Below are 16,699 nucleotides of genomic sequence, written 5' to 3' on the forward strand. Positions count from 1 at the left end.
CAGGATGCCACACGGGGAAATGGGGATAAGGACCAGCATCCTGCACCGATAGTGAAGGGGAGAAGTGGGAAGAGTCAAGCTCTGTGACTGTACTGGGTCATTTTATTTCTCCAAGACAGTTTTAACATTCCAAAACAGGGGTTAACGTTTTGACTAAGAGAGCTGCAACGCTCCCTAAGACAACAATGAAAAATAAAATCAGCAGCAAGAGCCTCAGCGCTTGCATTTCTGCAGCTGCTTTAGTGTGCGCTGTCAGCCCAGGACAGGGGGCTCCCTTCCCAGTCCCCTCCCAGGGGAACCATCACGTTCTGCTTTAAACTCCCCATGATATCACTGCTAGAAAAGATGAGGTTTCCCCATCAACGGTGGCATCAGTTACAGGTACTACAGATTTATTAAAGTGTAGATGTTACGAGCAGGGCCTCCCATGCGCTTGTTTTCCTTGATTCTTACAGAAAAGCTTTGCCCTACACAGGGAGCCTCGCGGGGCACCTGGAGCAAAGAAAGTGAAATTCAAAGATGCTTTAAATAACAGACTTTTTGGGTCGCTCTATGCACATTCAAGTAAGAAGTCTTAAGATCTTTACAAGACACAATTCCAGGAGTGTTTTTTAAAATGTAATGTTATCTGTGACCAGCGCTTTCAACTAATCATATTATTTTAAAGTTCCTTTGGTAATTTGTCCTTAATTCTACCTAAACTGCTGCTCTGGCATAAAGTGTACTTTGCGATATCAAAGTCAAACAGATTAGGCATGATCCACTTTCAGCAAGGGAGTGTTTTGGAGAGGAGACCATATAACTTAAAAGCTAAAGCTGGCTCCCTGTTTTAATTAAAGGGGATTAAACATCCATCATGATAAGGTAACGGGGACACTTTATAAAATCAATTACCGTCCTCAGTGTCACTCTGCTTTAACACCTGCAGTTTCGGAAAGACAGAATACATCCCATTAGTACTTAAGAGCAGGTATATGAAATATTGTTGCTGTACAGCCAGATCAGTCACAAAATATCCCAGAAAAACAACCTTATTACCCAGACGGGCATTACAGCGTTGACAAAACAAGATAGAGACGTTACACCGCCACAGTGTATCCATCAAATTCACATTATTGAGATCTAAAGCTTCCTTCGGCACTTCCCTACCACAGGAAGCCCTCAAGGTAGGAACTGCATGTTTTTATAGAGATGAAACGAGGCGATGGTGGAGCACCTCGGTGTTTAAAAATACACTTTTGAAATTGCAAGAGCCAAGACACATTCGCCTCTCAATAAAATGCCATAATAACCATGAAGTATTGGGCTTCGCATTCAGTTTTGTTGCCTCTGTCATTATAAAAATCAGTCTCCTGTTAGCATTGCTTGACAATATGCTCTATTTCACATCTCGACATATGAATGTATAAGGTAATTATACATAATATGTATAATTGATACAGTAAAAACTCCTACCACAAGAGGTTTAATATAAGGCTGCGAAATGAAATGCATTCAAACTTTTGAAAATACTGAAGACTATGAAAAGGTTGTAATTAAACTACTAATGGGAGAGGGACATTCTATTGTGATTTGGGAAACAAGCAAGTAAGAGGCTCAATGTGGCAGCTCCCTGCCCAAAAAGCTCAGCACGGAGTCACACAACAGCTCCCAGACCCTGGTGTGTTTGATGGGAAGTGCCCACACCTTCCTTGCTACCTCCTCGCCCTGTCAGACCAATTTTCCAGCTAAAAACAACAACGGTGCGACTACAATGTGGACCAGATACATACGCCTGGGAAACGGCGCATCAGGAAAAATCAACATCTCAATATGAGGCAAGTACAACCCGAAAAGGGCAGCGTGGGTGCCTTTGCTGCAGCAACCATTACAGCTAAAACACATAGCAGTGCTCACTCTTCTTGGTACGACAAGACAGAATTTAAGAAATAAATGCACTGCAATCCACAGGCAATAGAAATCATTAAATGAGACTGAAAGCAGGAAAAAAAGCTGTCTTCTATTACCCCCTTTCCTCTCCCTCATCACTGCGTGACCCTTGGCTGCTCAAGTACTTCACTTAGTGCTGAACTGGTTCTTAACCTGCGTGCCCGGTGACATGACTGTGCAGAGACCTCACATCGCTGCAGCCCGTTCCACGCTGCCATGGAAAGGAAAGGATGGGAAAGTGTTGGCAGCAGGGCTCGTCTGCAGTGACAGGGACACACTTCATCAGGGAGCTGCGTGACCATGCAGAAGCTCATCAGGTTGAACGAAGGAGCCATCTTCAGTTACTGAGTCATAGGCATTTATTTTCACTCTAATCCTGGCCCCAGAGCACCTGTTTTATAAGAGGTATAACCCAAAATTCCACAAAATAATACCTCAGTAACTATCCTCCTTTCTCAACTTACCTTTGTCCACTGAGGTGGCTCCTCACAGTCTGAACATATCATTAAGACCTCGTTGGGAAGTTACTTCACCTCTTCCACAGCAAATAAACATGAAGATTTCTTGCAAAACCCACTTGAATGTGGTCTGGGAGGCAACCTCAGAAAGCCCAAATCCTTTCTCACCTTGTTTTCGTATGGAAACAGAGCTGGTGACTTCTCACCACTCCCATACACTGCCCAGCAAAGCAGGGCTTTGGTTGCACAGCCTGAATTAAAGTAGCCTAAGATAATTTATGAGAGACATGAAGAGAGAGTTATGGTTTTTAACAGACAATTTTGAAGCAGAATACTACCAATATACAGAGTCCTTGGTTTCACTATATAAATATCTCTGACAGTCAAACAATAACTCTGCCTCTTATTTTAGAGCTCAACCCCAAACTGGTAGACTTCGTAACTCTCCACACTCCTGCTATTCCCCGAGGTGCTTCTAAGATGATCACTGTCAGAGTCAAAGAGTCTATAAAAAGGATGAAGGAAGCTGGGAAATTTCCACAGAGGTGGTGCCAGAAACCCAGAACTCACATTTTAGCCATCTCTGAGTAAAGCCAGGGCTGCACCACTGGAATTCCGTCACTGAAGACCAAGAGCTCCCCCAGCTGAGCTCTGGGATGACTGCAAGGGCGATTGCTCCGGTACCTGGAAAGTTCCAGGTCTGCTCACAGGGATATTATCCAGACTTCCTCCTCAGAAGCCAATGCTTTTTCACAGAAAAGCTTGAAAACTCATTAACAGAAGCTGTCACAGTGAAGAACGAGGAAGAAATGACTCGGGCAAGTGGCATACTCTTGCCTTATGCTTAAGGGAACAGCAGGGAGGCCTGCCAAACCAGTAGTGGCATCCTGTCACAATACATCGAGTTTTGTGTTACATACTGTCATCTATATAAGAAAACTCACTTGAATCGGGAAACGTTTTGCCCAAAACATGGTCTGTCCTCAAAATCCTCATTTTTCCCCCAACCATGTAAGGTTTATGCAACTAGTTACTATAAATGAACTGTACAAACCCAGAATGGCTGGATTAAAAAATCCTCTCCTCCTTTTTAAGTGGGGAAAAAGTATCTTTTAAAACCTCTTTTTTACAAGAAGATTTTATGATTACTCTTCTCTATTTCAATTATAAACAGTAGTGACTGAGCTCTTGAACAGCTGAAGCTTCTCTTAGGGGAATATCAGGTGTTCCCCAGCATCTCCCCAAAATCCTCAGAAGATTCGACAAAAGAAAAGCTACCAAGAACTTCTAAGATCCAATATATGGCAGATACAATTTTCCATCTACAATTTCCCCTTCTTTCTGATTCTTAACCTGTCCACACAAACAGGCTGCACAAAGGTGTTTAAGGTTTTACTGTCTGGAGCTTTGTTTTGTTGTTTCTCTACTACACAATCTGTATTTCCCACAGACACAACAGCAAACATATGGAAAAACCACTGTTTAGACGAGGCAACAGCTTCATGCAATGCATTTATCATCCTCGTGATATCCAGTATGTGGATATCCACATTTATCTATAATATTAAAAAAAAAACCCAAAACCCACCAAAAATATCACCAACCCAAAAAAACCACCTGAGTAACAACATGAAGTGTCCAAGATGCACAAAAAATTAAACACAGTTTAAGGTTGGGCTACAAATACTTGGTGTATGCTTCATTTAGCATCTGTTCTCTAGCTTTTGTTCACAATGTGAGAGTTTTTGGACCAGCTGCTATTTCCATGCTATAACCAGCTTCACTTTTCAAGATGATCTGTTCTTATTTCTACTTTTGGAAAGCGAGAACCCTCAGCGATAACCCCAGCTGATTCTCGTGTGCTGAGACTGCCACACTAAAGACAGCACCGGCTCTGCTGGTGATCACTGGACTGCATGGGCAAAGCAGAGTGAAGTGCTTCTCGTGTGCTGGTGGCACCATCTACTGGAGACAGGGACCAAACAGAAACGGGTTTGGATGAACCACTTCTGAAGACGAAGGGGGAAACTGACAGTATCTAAAATGAGAGTGTGTCACATTTCATTCCTAATCCAGAGATATGTTTCTTGAGATCAAGCTCGTGTAACAGAGGTATCAGAAGAGATCCTGCAAAATCCTTCTGCATCTGCCTGAAAGAGGGAGACTAAGAATCAGGTGTGCTGGGGAAACAGATTTTCTGACACACTGGAACAACTTAAAAAATTCACATTAGGAACACAGCTAAATGTTACAGATTGAGCCCCTCCTTCTGCTCCTTTTCAAGGCTGCAAAAGAACACTGTACCCATTCTTTACAGCTTCTTTGCTGTTGGTAGCTTTTATGTGCCTGCAGGCACCAACAGCCTGGAGATACTGGGTGTCACCGGGGACTCGTATTGCAGAGAGATGGGTAGATCTTGTCTGCCACTGCCAGGGCACAACGACGGCAGCTTCACAGTGACATTTAAGCTCTAATTTGCACGCAAATGTCAATATTTATTAGTCACATCAAGATCTTCAGCAAAGCTCTTCTGGGTTGCTAAGTCTCTCTGGTTACGCTTTTAAATAGGAGGCTTAAGAAAAAAGGAGACAGAATGGTTCTAGGGAACTTATTCCAGATTTCCTAACTTCTTTATTCCATCCTTATCTATTGATTATTCTTCTGGAAAGTTATTTCCAACCAATTCATGCAACAACAGTGTGGAAAAATGCTTATCGTTATTCTAAGAATTGACCATGAAAAAGTAACCCTTTGACCTACCTTGTCCCTGGAGTTGTAAGCACATTTGCATATTTAAATAACAGAAATTTTAAAGTAACAGATGTTTCCTGCCTACAGCACAATCAGGAACAACAATCTTTCTCTATTAAAGTGCATCTGAAGCATCCACACATTCCCATCACCACTTGCTCTCCCACATTAGTGGGAGTGCTCTCCTGTGCATTAGCTTTCCAAAAGCCCCAGGTGTCGTGGCTTTACTTGTAATGTCAACAATTCACCCCAATTCTGCTACTTTTCTAGAAAGTCGGGAATTAGGCCTCTGTGCAAGCCAGCACAAAACAGTAAAATTGCTTTCAAATGCAGAGTAGGAGAGGGGAAAACTGTGAAGTGAGAGACTAAGTAGGCCTGATGGAATTAGGTAAATCTGAAGAAAAGGATGTTGCAGTGGTCTCTGAGTGGAGGTAGAGGTACATAGCCACCATCTGCCAGTTCTTTATCACTTACCAAGATTTTGGCTCCCCAAAATGCAAGTAGTTGATACTGTAGAGATCCATGTCCTCTGTATGCCAAGCAAAGGTTGTCTTCCACATCCCAAAGTAGAGGTAGGGAGTGTTTACACCTTCTATGATAATGCCACACTCGTGTTCAACCATGTCTAGGAGAGTGTTCAGGTTGCCAATATTCCACTCTTCCACATCCTGTAATTCAAAAGAGATGTTGTGTACTGGAACATATCAGGCCTCGCTACAGCAGTGTAACAGCCCACAGCTTCCTTTTAACGTCTTAAAATGTGGATATCCAAGTGTTATCTCCATTAATTTAATTCCACCTGCTTCCAGAAAGCTGCCTTTTAATGATCCTCAATAACCACGAAAAGGATGTGTTACCTCTACTTTGTGGCAAAGGGATTGATTACCAGCTCCTTGCTGAATGAGGCACTTGTACTATGTGATACCCTACCATTAAGTTACTGTTCTACTAATAAACATAAGAAAAATTAAGGGTAGATACACTTCTCTCCATGACATATCCTATCCAGGCATTCTTCACCTGATGACCACGTACCAGCTGATGAGAAACAGCAGACACAATGTGGCCAAAGTGGCTCAGTGCTTCAGACAGAGCAGGGGAGACAGTTTTGTTACTGTCAATATTTAAACAGGAAGAGCAATAAATAGAAAAGCTCTAAATGTGATAGTTGGTTTTCTCTACTTCAATACGAAACAGAATTCTTTGACCTTGCGATTGCCTGAAGAGGAATACAACCTCCAAAAGGAAAACAGTCTCCCTCCCACTCCTTTTCCCAGCGTACTTATTAGGCACGCAAGTAACTCACTGGTACGTGAGCAATCCCAACTTCATGCTGCGTGTTGGGGTAACTGCAAGATAATGAAACTCAAGCTGCTCAATCTATTTATTTAATATTATATTTAATTTCTGCTTATAGCAGCTTGTGTTTCCCTCAGTGTATAATGAGAACATTGCAGAAACTACTTCTAAAGCTTGTGTTTGTGTCTGGTTATGTCACCTTCGCTGACTCACAGACACTCTCAAGCACCAACGCTACAGATAACTCTGATGTCCGTTGCTGTGAAGACCTTGGATATCTACGTTTATTCCAATCAATTCTAAATTAAACCATACTGATAATACAAAGACACTTTTAGATAACACACCATTTATACTGCAGACAATCAGGCAACACTCCAAAAAAAGGCCACTTTCCACTCAGAAGAAAACTACAGAGGAAGGGCACTGCTTTAGATGAGCTGCCTGAACACAGTAAGAAGATAAGCAACCTTTATCATTTACAGCAGAAGAAACCACAAGAGAATTACTTTAAGCATAGGATGCAATTTCACCAAGGAAAAGCTTAAACAATTTCAACTGAAATAATTCACCACGCAGTGCACTGTATCCTAATATGGCTGTTCACAAAGAAAAAATCCAAACGCAAATATTTTAGTTGAAGAATCAAAAGAATATTTTTGATGAAGCATCCAGTTCCTTAAAATGCAGCTTTTTTCCTGGCTTTCAAGGGTGTTTCAGTAGAAATGTTTATTTTAATCCCTTTTAAAAAAAATGAAAGAAAAAACTCCCCAAACCCTAGCATGACAGAGACCAGGATCAGTAGCTCACTTTTATCTGCATACCACCACGTATATCCAGGCAGATCATTATATCAGTCCAGTTCTTTTTTTTTTTAACCTTCCTGAAAACTATATACAAATTTTGGCTACACACTTCATAAGAACTTGTTTAAATCACTTTTTTCCTCATTTTTTCTAGTAAAACTAAGCTTTTCACAGCTTTCACTGTCCTGAATCTCTGGGGAAGATCAGAAGTTTAGTCACACTTTTGTACTGAGGCAAAACCAATGCTATTACTTGCCTTTTTTTTAAGGTTGCTAAATCAAATAAATTGTGAATTACTGTTCCTTAATGAGAAAAGAGCAATAAGGAAGTTAGTGTCTACATTTAAAATAAAACAAACAAGGAGCCTTTCACTTACTGAATCATACAGTGAGCCACTGATATCGGCTCCATAAATTGGTGAGACAAATGTCAGGTTCTTCCAGTACTTGCGCTCCAAGTCTTCAAAATCTTGATGGCGTGGAGTACAGTACCTGATAAGAACACAGGAAAGATAAGGATGTAAGAAGTCCTCAGGAACACTCATCGCAGGCAGATAAACAACTGAAAGCAGCCTGCGTTTTATAGTAGGCATGCTCAGGAGGTTACTCAAGGTACATTTCATTTCTAAGCCTACTCAGGTTCATATAATTTACTGCCTTTTAAATCTTTCTACAGAATCTCTTAGTGCACACTGACAAGGATGGGCACTTATGTGAAGCACTACATCCCCGTCCTAAGGATGCAGGGGATGAAGTTATTATGGAGGCAGCAGAAGGCAGCAAAGCACTCATGTCTCTGCTGTATTAGCAATATTTCAATGTTGATTGCAGTACTGCTCGAGTTAAAAACCCAGGGTACTCCAGAGCTCTGGGAAAGCGACTCTGGAAAAAGGATGCAACTGCAGCTCGTCTCAGCTAACCAAAGTGCTCTGCAAAGCTGCCCGTCACTCCGGAGGATGCTCATATTATTAATATTAGCACTCCAAGATACTTGTATTTCTGCCTCAAGCAAAGAAACACATTTCCACAACAACCATTAATATGTCGAGAGCTCTTCTTTGAGTCCTAAGCCATTCTTTCCAGGCAGACTCTTAGCCAAATACTGACTTTGAAGAATCTTTCTACGACAACTCCCACAAAAAGATCTACAACACACCAAAAACCACCAAGTCACAAAACTGTTTGAGATTTTGCATGTAAGCTGTCAAGAAAAAGCAGTTTCCTCCAAAATGCTGCCTATTTAACAAGGCTGTGTTTTCTTTTTAGCTTGTTTCTAAGCTGAAAGGCTTTCCACACAACCCCCCCATTCACAAGCACATCACTTAACACCAACGTACTTCTCGCTATTAGCCAGACGTCGGTATTCTCCCACAGTCATGGGTTTCTTCTGAATATTGTACTGGGTGAATAACCCCGACTGCCCAGTAACCACCTGCTGAATAGGTGCTGGGATAACCATGTCATCTATGTCATCATAGGTTTTTCGTGGCTTCCATTCCTTGGGAGGAATCACCTGAATTGGAAAAAAAACAAAACAATGAAATCAAACCATGTCACGTTCACAACAGGCAAACACAACTTCTACTGCAGAAAAACCTGTTTCAGTGGAAGGGATTTCATCCTTCAGGTTATCAGGTAACAGCAGCATCTCAAATAACCAGCACATTTTCTGTTTTGTTGATTTGTTTGGTTTTGGTTTTGTTTCTTTTTTTAACTAGGAAGGCTCAAAATCCTGTTGCGTTAATGCTACTGATGTTTCTGTATTCGTAGGTGACACATCGGGGATCGACTTCTTAAATGAAAGAGGGTAAGGGTTAGAGCAGAACAAAAAAAAAAACACAGGGAAAATTTCCAGAACTCTTTCCTTGCTCTTGGAGGCTGCGCAAAAAAGCCTGCTGCAAAGCAGTGCTGGATCCAAAAGAAAAAGCTGTAATTTTAAACAGAAGAGCTGCCAATAATTCTAGGCTCAGGATCAGAGAACAATCAGGAGGACATTCAGTGGGCATGTGGGATGAAAAAGTAAAATATCTGCAATTTCATTTGGTGTAAGACTAACCAAAAAAAGTTACGGGAACTGGAGGACAAGTCACTGATTTTCATGGGCAAGTTTCTACAGGATGTGATGCTCTGCTTCCATTACAAGGCTCTGAACTGCAGCTGCAATAGAGACACACAAAAATTCACTTGAAATGCTCAGCTGTAGCCCTACAAGTAGAGTAATTTCTTTACAACATCTGGAATTCACCAACAACCTTTATTAAAATAATCTACCCTGGCAGACTCGGGGCCTGTAATTGCTAGCACACTTGAGTGGACAAGGAAACATTCCACAGAGAGCTTTTTATCAATACTCAGCTCTATTTAGAACTGTAATAAAAACAGTAATTGACTTATGGTTTAGAAGAAATCAGAATTATTTCATGCCTAACAGCTTTATTTCTCTGCTGTGCTTTATTAAGTTCTGCTAAATACCATACCTAACAACTACCTTGTCAGAACAAATGATCTCTCTCAGTCTATGGCACAACATGACACGGCCACAGAAATACTCTTTCTAATCAGTTAGTCCTGATTTTTTCCAAGCTGTACGTCAAGCCCTGGAATGTGGCAGTTTCACACGAAGAGTTCTCATAATGTTTCATCAGTTTCAGTGCAAAGCTGCAGATGGGAAGGAAGCAGAGAGATGTTTTAGAGCTGGCTGGAGACCTGCTTCCTAAAGGTCAAAAAGACTTTCAGGTATTTTGGGAATCGCCTACAGGACATGTTTACAGGTCTGGAGTGAAGTGAGCCTAAGGTGGTAGCCCAGAACATTAAAAAGGTAAGAGGGAAATGTCTGCACCCATTTGTACAGGTATGGCTAGGCTCTCTTCTCCATCCAAACCTAAGCAGCCTTCAAAATCTTGACTGTATTCTGGGGGAGCTGAAAACCTCCCACCTCCAGCCCTTGAGGACCATGGCTACCACTGTCTGTGCCCTCAGCAACACAGCGAGGCCACGGAAACATCCTCACCCCATCTCTGCAAGGGCTGGGAGCATCTTTGTTCGGGATCAGGAGAAGACCTCCTGCAAACGAACACCTTTCACTCTTACCAAAGGCCTATAAGTCCTCTGCCTTTCCTCTCTCAGTAATGGAAACAACAGAGATTGCAAGTGCCATTTGTGAAAACACACTCTGCTTGCCTACAGGAAAGCAAACTCTGAGCGATACAACTTCACAGACATAGCACCACACAGATCCTCAGGAAGGCAGCCTTCGGAAAGCCTTCTGCTGCCCAAGCGAGGGTGACTCACCTTGGCAAGCCCTGCCCGGTGAGCTCCTTGCGACTCCATGTAGGCAATGTATTTTCCAAAGTCTCGAAACTCCTCGAGGGTGGGACGAAAGGTCATAATCTTGCAGCTGGGGTTCGGCGGACTCGGGTTTTCCGACCCCATTCTAAAGCGGCGGCGCCTGAGGAGGGGAAACAAAAAGGAGAAAGAAAGAAGAGAGGCAGGAAAAAAAAAAAACATTGGTTAAAAACCTTTGTTTTCTTTCTACGTGCTTTAATGAATTTCACAAAAAGGCACATTTTTCATTTCTCTCCTCTATTCCCCCAGAAGAGTATTTGTAAGTGCTATCCTCTAACACACGTATGAGGAGCTTCTGACCAAAAAACACACGCAAGTCTATTTGTCAGAAGGGCCTCAAGAAGGGTCAAGTATCGGGGAACTCCTGATGCCGATATCATCCGAGAGACCGGATAGGGCCTAAATATAGATCATAGACCTGACATCGCCCCCTCCACTCATCCATGGATGGTGGTCACGAACAACAAACTACTCACTACCCTCAGTATCCAGTCAGTGGGCACGGAAATAGCTGGCCCCAAAGGTGTCCACCAGACTGCTTCACCCTTTTCTATTTTCAGTTACAAAAACAACAGTTTTGACCAACATATTAGATATTATTTCTTGTTTTTTCATGTGCTAGGCTACATTCAAAATCATAAAATTATTTTTTTAAATGTTGCTTCATTACAGTTTGATTGCAGTTGCAAAGTACATCGACAAAAAGTGTCAGACAATTCTTGTAGATGCACAATTTCAAAACATCTTTCAATGTGAAAAGCAAAGTCGCTCAATTTACTTCAAAATTTGCAGGGGAAAAAAAGATCCAAAACAATTCAGGATGAAATCACAATTTTTAAAATGGACCTTCGTAAGGTTACGCTGGAAAGTTATAACGCAAACAAAATTTTTAACGGCATTTCAGTTGCAAACACAGCTCTGAAGACATCCTCCACGTCAGAAAAGCAGCGACAGCACGTACAGTATGGTCAAGCCATCACGAGAGGGCACTGCAGGGCTTCTAAGGAATAAAAGGCGCAGCAATGTCATATCAAATTTGACTTCTAAATCACAGGCAAAGTACATTTGCATTCAAATTGATTTTGAACTAGCCACGAATTATTCCAGATGGTACTAAAAGTACTCTTTGTGTTAGGGAAAAAACAAAACAGAGAAATATTGCTGTATTGGCATTTTAACCAGTGAGCATGGTACAAAACACTTCTCCACAGAGACAGCAGATACTCTCGCCTGCCTACAACTAAAAAAACCCATCTCATGCTGATTTGGACAGACAACACCCAGGGCACCAAGGTCTCCTTTAGAATTCTTTTCATTTCAAAGGCAGTTTTTGACTCAAAATTTCAGAAAATAAAAAATTTTAGAATTTTTCAGAGTAACTTTTATGTAAAATTTGTTTCAAAAGAATGGACCACATGTCTAAACCCTTCCCCAATGCAGTCTTTAAAGGAATTTCATGCATAAAATCGCAGTTTCTCACATGCTCGTCCTATCCCCTAGCATCTGCCTGGTGTCTCCTCACTCCTAAAAGAACAGCAATGTCCGAAGAGCTCTTCCCAAGCCAGAGACACAAGGCAAACTCCATAATAAAATCAAACTATAAACCCCAATATTGCACAATTTCCCCAGAGCAAAACCAACTGAGAAAAAAACTACCATTTTCACTCCTTTCACCCCGACAGATACTTTTAACAACTGCATTTCCTACAGAAATTGTTGCAGTCTTAAAACAAAAAGGCCTTTTAACCAATCTCTCCCATTCTCAGGGTGGCCCTCCCTGCCTGAAGAGATTTCCAGCACTGCCACACAGAAAAAAAAGTTGCTATGCTTCAGGGTCAGCATTTTAAGATAAGAAACAATTGATCTATACCCACAAGAACAATTTACTACACAAATGTTTTGCTAAAATACAAAAAGAGGAAACAGCATCTCCCATCCCTGAGACAACCCACAGGAGCTGATAAGCTCAGGGCATCCATTTGTCAGAGGTTTCCTCCAAATAACAGAAGAAAAACACTGCTCCAAAAAGTTGCAAGAAAAAGAAAAGTGACTGTGGAGAAGTGGGACGCAGACAGAAATCATCCCCAAACCTGTATTCAAAAGCAACCGTACTGAGAATACTTCTGCTATTTTTAAACCGGGCCTAGAAATGCCATCAGAGTTCAGCGGCGCGGGAAGCACCAAGTCATGCTCTGCCGCAGCGCTGCGCCCCGGCCGACCGCGAGGATCTGGCTCTGGGAAAGGAACTCGAATTCCATCCCGAGGAGGATCTGTGCCAGCACCATCTGCTCCAGGGATGCCTTCCCAGTATTTGCAGCTTTACCCACAACCAGGGGGAAAAAAAATAGCCAAAGCCTGACTTTATTCCATCTTTTCCTCAATATCACCTTCAGCAATTCCAATTTTTGTTCACTGAACTGGGAGCAAATAGTCAAAATATACACTCTAACAAGGAAGCAGGAGGGAATCAAACTACTTCATGCAAAGTTTAATCAATTTATTAAAGGGTCTAACTGCCTCAATACAAGCAGCGTCACTCACTGGAACTCTGTAGTGCAGAGATAGCAGAGCACAACAGATTTTTCCATGTTTAAACCCATCTTTTTATTCTAAGGAACATCTTAACACCTACCCCAGATGATGTTTGCTGCAATGTATGCTTATCTAACCAAACTAATTAAGCTATTACCAAGGAAAAAAAAATTCACCACAGAGCTCCCATGAAGGGAGAATCAGTTCAAGCTCTTTGGTCCAAGCAGCATCTGCAGGCCCGGCCTGTACATGCTGCCCTCCAGCAGCCCCAAGGAACTCCAAACACCCAAGCCACAAGAGAAAGCTTTGGGAGAAAATACTTTATTTCTTACCTACTCTGCAAATAGCAGCACTAATGTTGGATAACAGTGGCTGTATTTACTGTTACCTCCTTCCCAGCTCCCAGTCCCATCAGTCCGAGGCAGCGGGACAGGCCCACGGCTGCGAGGGGGCGCAGCCACACTGCAGCATCCTTACGGGATTTTCAGGAGATGGCCTCAATAAAACTCACTGAAACAGGGCTGTAATGAGCCCACAGCATCACCAAGGAAGATTTCACAGCAGAAACGAACTGTTCTGAGAACACTGAAAGCATTTTTCATTCACGGCTCTGCTGTGCAGTGGGGTGGATGGTGACGATGTGAACAAACTCTTCTCTCTTCACTATTAACACTGAAAAGGGTGATTTTACAGAAAGAATCTAAGCCCCCTGTTAGTTCCTGAAAAGAAGTATTAAGGTACTTTTCTCAGCTGGGTGCATTCTGTTTCTTTGTAAGAGACAGTAACAACCTGAAATATTATGAAAACCTTCTCATTTGCAACCACGGTAAGGAAACACTAAAAACTTGTCTCCAGAGAGATGATCTTGGTGGACACAAAGAGCAGAGCTTTTAATTTCAATTACTTTTTACATGAGACTTTTCCCTCTCAAACTGATGTGAACGAAGACACCTTTGTGACTAAAATCCTATACCTGTTGATTGAAACCTTTGTATAGCACAGAAAAAGCCCAAGAAACCCAGCCGAGATCAACGATTTGTGCTTGCTAAAGGGCTTCCAGGAGAGGGAATCCTTCCTCCATGGAAAGGCTTGGGACTTTCAAGTAGTTCCCCACTGCTCCCCCACTATTGATCTCAGCAGAGTGGATAATGCCAACTCATCCTCCTCTGCTTTTGAGTTAGGGGTAACTTTGACTAAAGGTAGTGACTATTAGTGGAAACCTGCCTTTAAGCACCAGCACAGGAGCTAAATACTGTACCTACACCCAGGGCACATGACTGCAGATGGAAAGCAATCCCGTTCCGCAGGTTTTCTATAACTGCCATTATCAATTCGGATTTAAGCATTAAAGACACAGCAGAATTTATGACAGAAGACTCACTTGTTTATGCAGTAGCACTAGAAGACCATCTTTAATCTTGCTAAACAAACTTAATACGCTCTCTGGGATTATCAGTTTCTTTGATAAACCAGAATGTGTGTGCCTTCAGAGCCCTTTAAAGAAGGCACCAGGTAAACTTCTACACAAGTGATGTATATATACCCTGCTACCATATATATGCATATATATGGTATACGTGGTATGTATATAGGTATATACATATACGTGTATATATATGGCTACATGTATACCTATTGTACACAATGGGCAAAAACCACTTTTGAACAACTTGCTGCCTCTCAAAAGGTGCAGCTCTCCACCACCAGCCCCACAAACAGCTTTTCCACAAAGGCCTAGAAGCCAGATAATTAAATTCAAAAAAGAAGAAGTAAAAGGTCCTTTGAAATATATGTCTATGGCAAAAAAAAGAGAAAGCAGGCATTCAAAATCTGGTAGACAAAACCCTTGCATGGAAGCCACAGGAAGCAAAAATAACTTTGTGAGGATACGCAGCACCCACAGTGACTCCACAAGATCTCACTTGGGTTGTGCTGGAAGGGGCTGAAAAGACACCGAAATATCCTCCCAAGTGCACCCTGCTGCCAACTCCGAGCAGAAAAGAGACAGGTTCGCCGGCTGGGACGGGTGGTGAGCACACACGTTGTCTCCCCGCTGAAGGAGAAAGAACCACAGCCATCCAAATCTCACCGAATAAACAAAGTACTGGCCACAGTTCGAAGCAAGAGGAAATTTCACAGCAGTACCAACTTGGAGAGCTGCTGAGCTCCCATCCACGGCCATTTGTTCTTCTCCTGTGCCAAAAAATGATGATTTGTGGTGCCACGGTGCAAAATGATCGGGGAGTTGACTCTGGTTACAGATCTCTAAACCAAGCGTGTAGTTACAGGGGCAGGACATTTACAGCAATAGTAAAAGCCACCTTCTCAAACCACAGCCTCAGCACGCAACAGCCTCAAACATCTGAAATAGTTACGGGAAAAGTCTCAGTGCGTTAAACTTTTCCAGAAGGCACAGTTATAAGAAATTCTCCTCCTACGACACAGTCTCTCTTCCCCAAACAAGAGAGCTGGTTACCTTCTACATAAACTAGAGGGGTTTTGCACCTAAAATTGAGGGTTACTGGTGCTCATCAATCAAACTGCCCTTTTGCTGCAGAACACTGAACCCACTAACTCTTAACCTAATCAATGCAGACAACAAACAACACTGCACTTGTAACACCACTAAAAACTGCTGTTAGCAGTTAAGAAAATTAAGTTCCACAGCTCATCATGCTAGGTAAGGACAGTGAATTATACACTCTTGCAGGAGACCCTCTACAGACAATGCACACAAACCAAGGCAGGAAAGTTTAATAAGTCCCAGATACTGAGGAGAAAAAAAAAAAAAAGAGGAGATAATGAGAATACCTAAACGAGGCATATCTAAATAGCTTAGGTAATTGAAGACATAAAGGAGATGTATCCAGCAGAAAGCATCAAAATTATTAATATAAAAGAAATTATTAATTTCTATGGGGAAAACTTCACGGCTCACTCTCTGGGGAAGAAACTGAGTCCATTCCACTCCTGAGTACAGAAAGCTGCTATCAGGCAAATAATTTACTGGTTTAATACTTCAGAAAGATAAAGAGATATGCCGTATCTTGAGCAAGGTTTTTAAATCATAACAGAATCTTGAAGACTCCCTTGCCCTCCATGTTTCATTACAACCCTCTGGATGTGTCAGAGCACAGTCAAAGCCTGGCAGCTCTGCATAACAAAACTGGAAACTGAGTCTCAATAGCAACAATTTCTCTAATCTTGTTTCAACACCCAAATTGTTCAACCTTCTGTCTTTTTGCCTTCTCTGGCAATCTCCCTTGAAAACCCCTGTCTACTGATCCAAATACACCTACTCAACCTCTCCTGTCCTTTCAATAATAACTACAAAAAGAGAAGTTCGGCTCATCCCAGGGTTCCTCACCCCAGGGCACACTGGACAGCACATTATGGGTTCTTCACTACCTGGACATGGTGCCCACCAGCCAAAATGCTGTCCCTTATGTCTCTGGCACTGAGAACCAAGCTGCTCTGCGTCCACCACCGGGCAGCGTGCGTTGTGGAGACGCTGCAGAACCTCCAGCGCCGTGGAAACGGAGCTCACAGTGCCCAGAGCTGCAGCTCTGCCCAGAGGCGC

General features: G+C 42.3%; 1 protein-coding gene across 1 annotated transcript; it reads right to left on the reverse strand.

The window, feature by feature from the left end:
- Positions 1–5,608: 5,608 nt before the first annotated feature.
- LOC104546567 (lysine-specific demethylase 4B-like) lies at positions 5,609–10,688 on the reverse strand. Its single transcript, XM_010191985.1, has 4 exons — positions 10,534–10,688; positions 8,580–8,755; positions 7,620–7,734; positions 5,609–5,806 (listed from the first exon to the last, which is right to left on the reverse strand). Exons 1-4 carry the CDS (start codon positions 10,672–10,674, stop codon positions 5,609–5,611), a joined length of 630 nt encoding a protein of 209 aa, XP_010190287.1. The 5' UTR covers positions 10,675–10,688.
- Between the last annotated feature and the right edge of the window lie 6,011 nt (positions 10,689–16,699).

Source organism: Mesitornis unicolor, unplaced genomic scaffold (genome assembly GCF_000695765.1).
Source record: "Mesitornis unicolor isolate BGI_N332 unplaced genomic scaffold, ASM69576v1 scaffold28409, whole genome shotgun sequence".
Lineage (NCBI taxonomy): Eukaryota > Metazoa > Chordata > Aves > Mesitornithiformes > Mesitornithidae > Mesitornis > Mesitornis unicolor.

Bases quoted from the DNA above. Each gene is read 5' to 3' on its own strand.
- LOC104546567 (XM_010191985.1), bottom strand. From the start codon at position 10,674: ATGGGGTCGGAAAACCCGAGTCCGCCGAACCCCAGCTGCAAGATTATG. The intron at 8,756-10,533 runs GTGAGTCACCCT...TTTCCAATTCAG, and splicing joins ACCGGGCAGGGCTTGCCAAG to GTGATTCCTCCCAAGGAATG. The intron at 7,735-8,579 runs GTACGTTGGTGT...TGTTCTTATCAG, and splicing joins CGTCTGGCTAATAGCGAGAA to GTACTGTACTCCACGCCATC.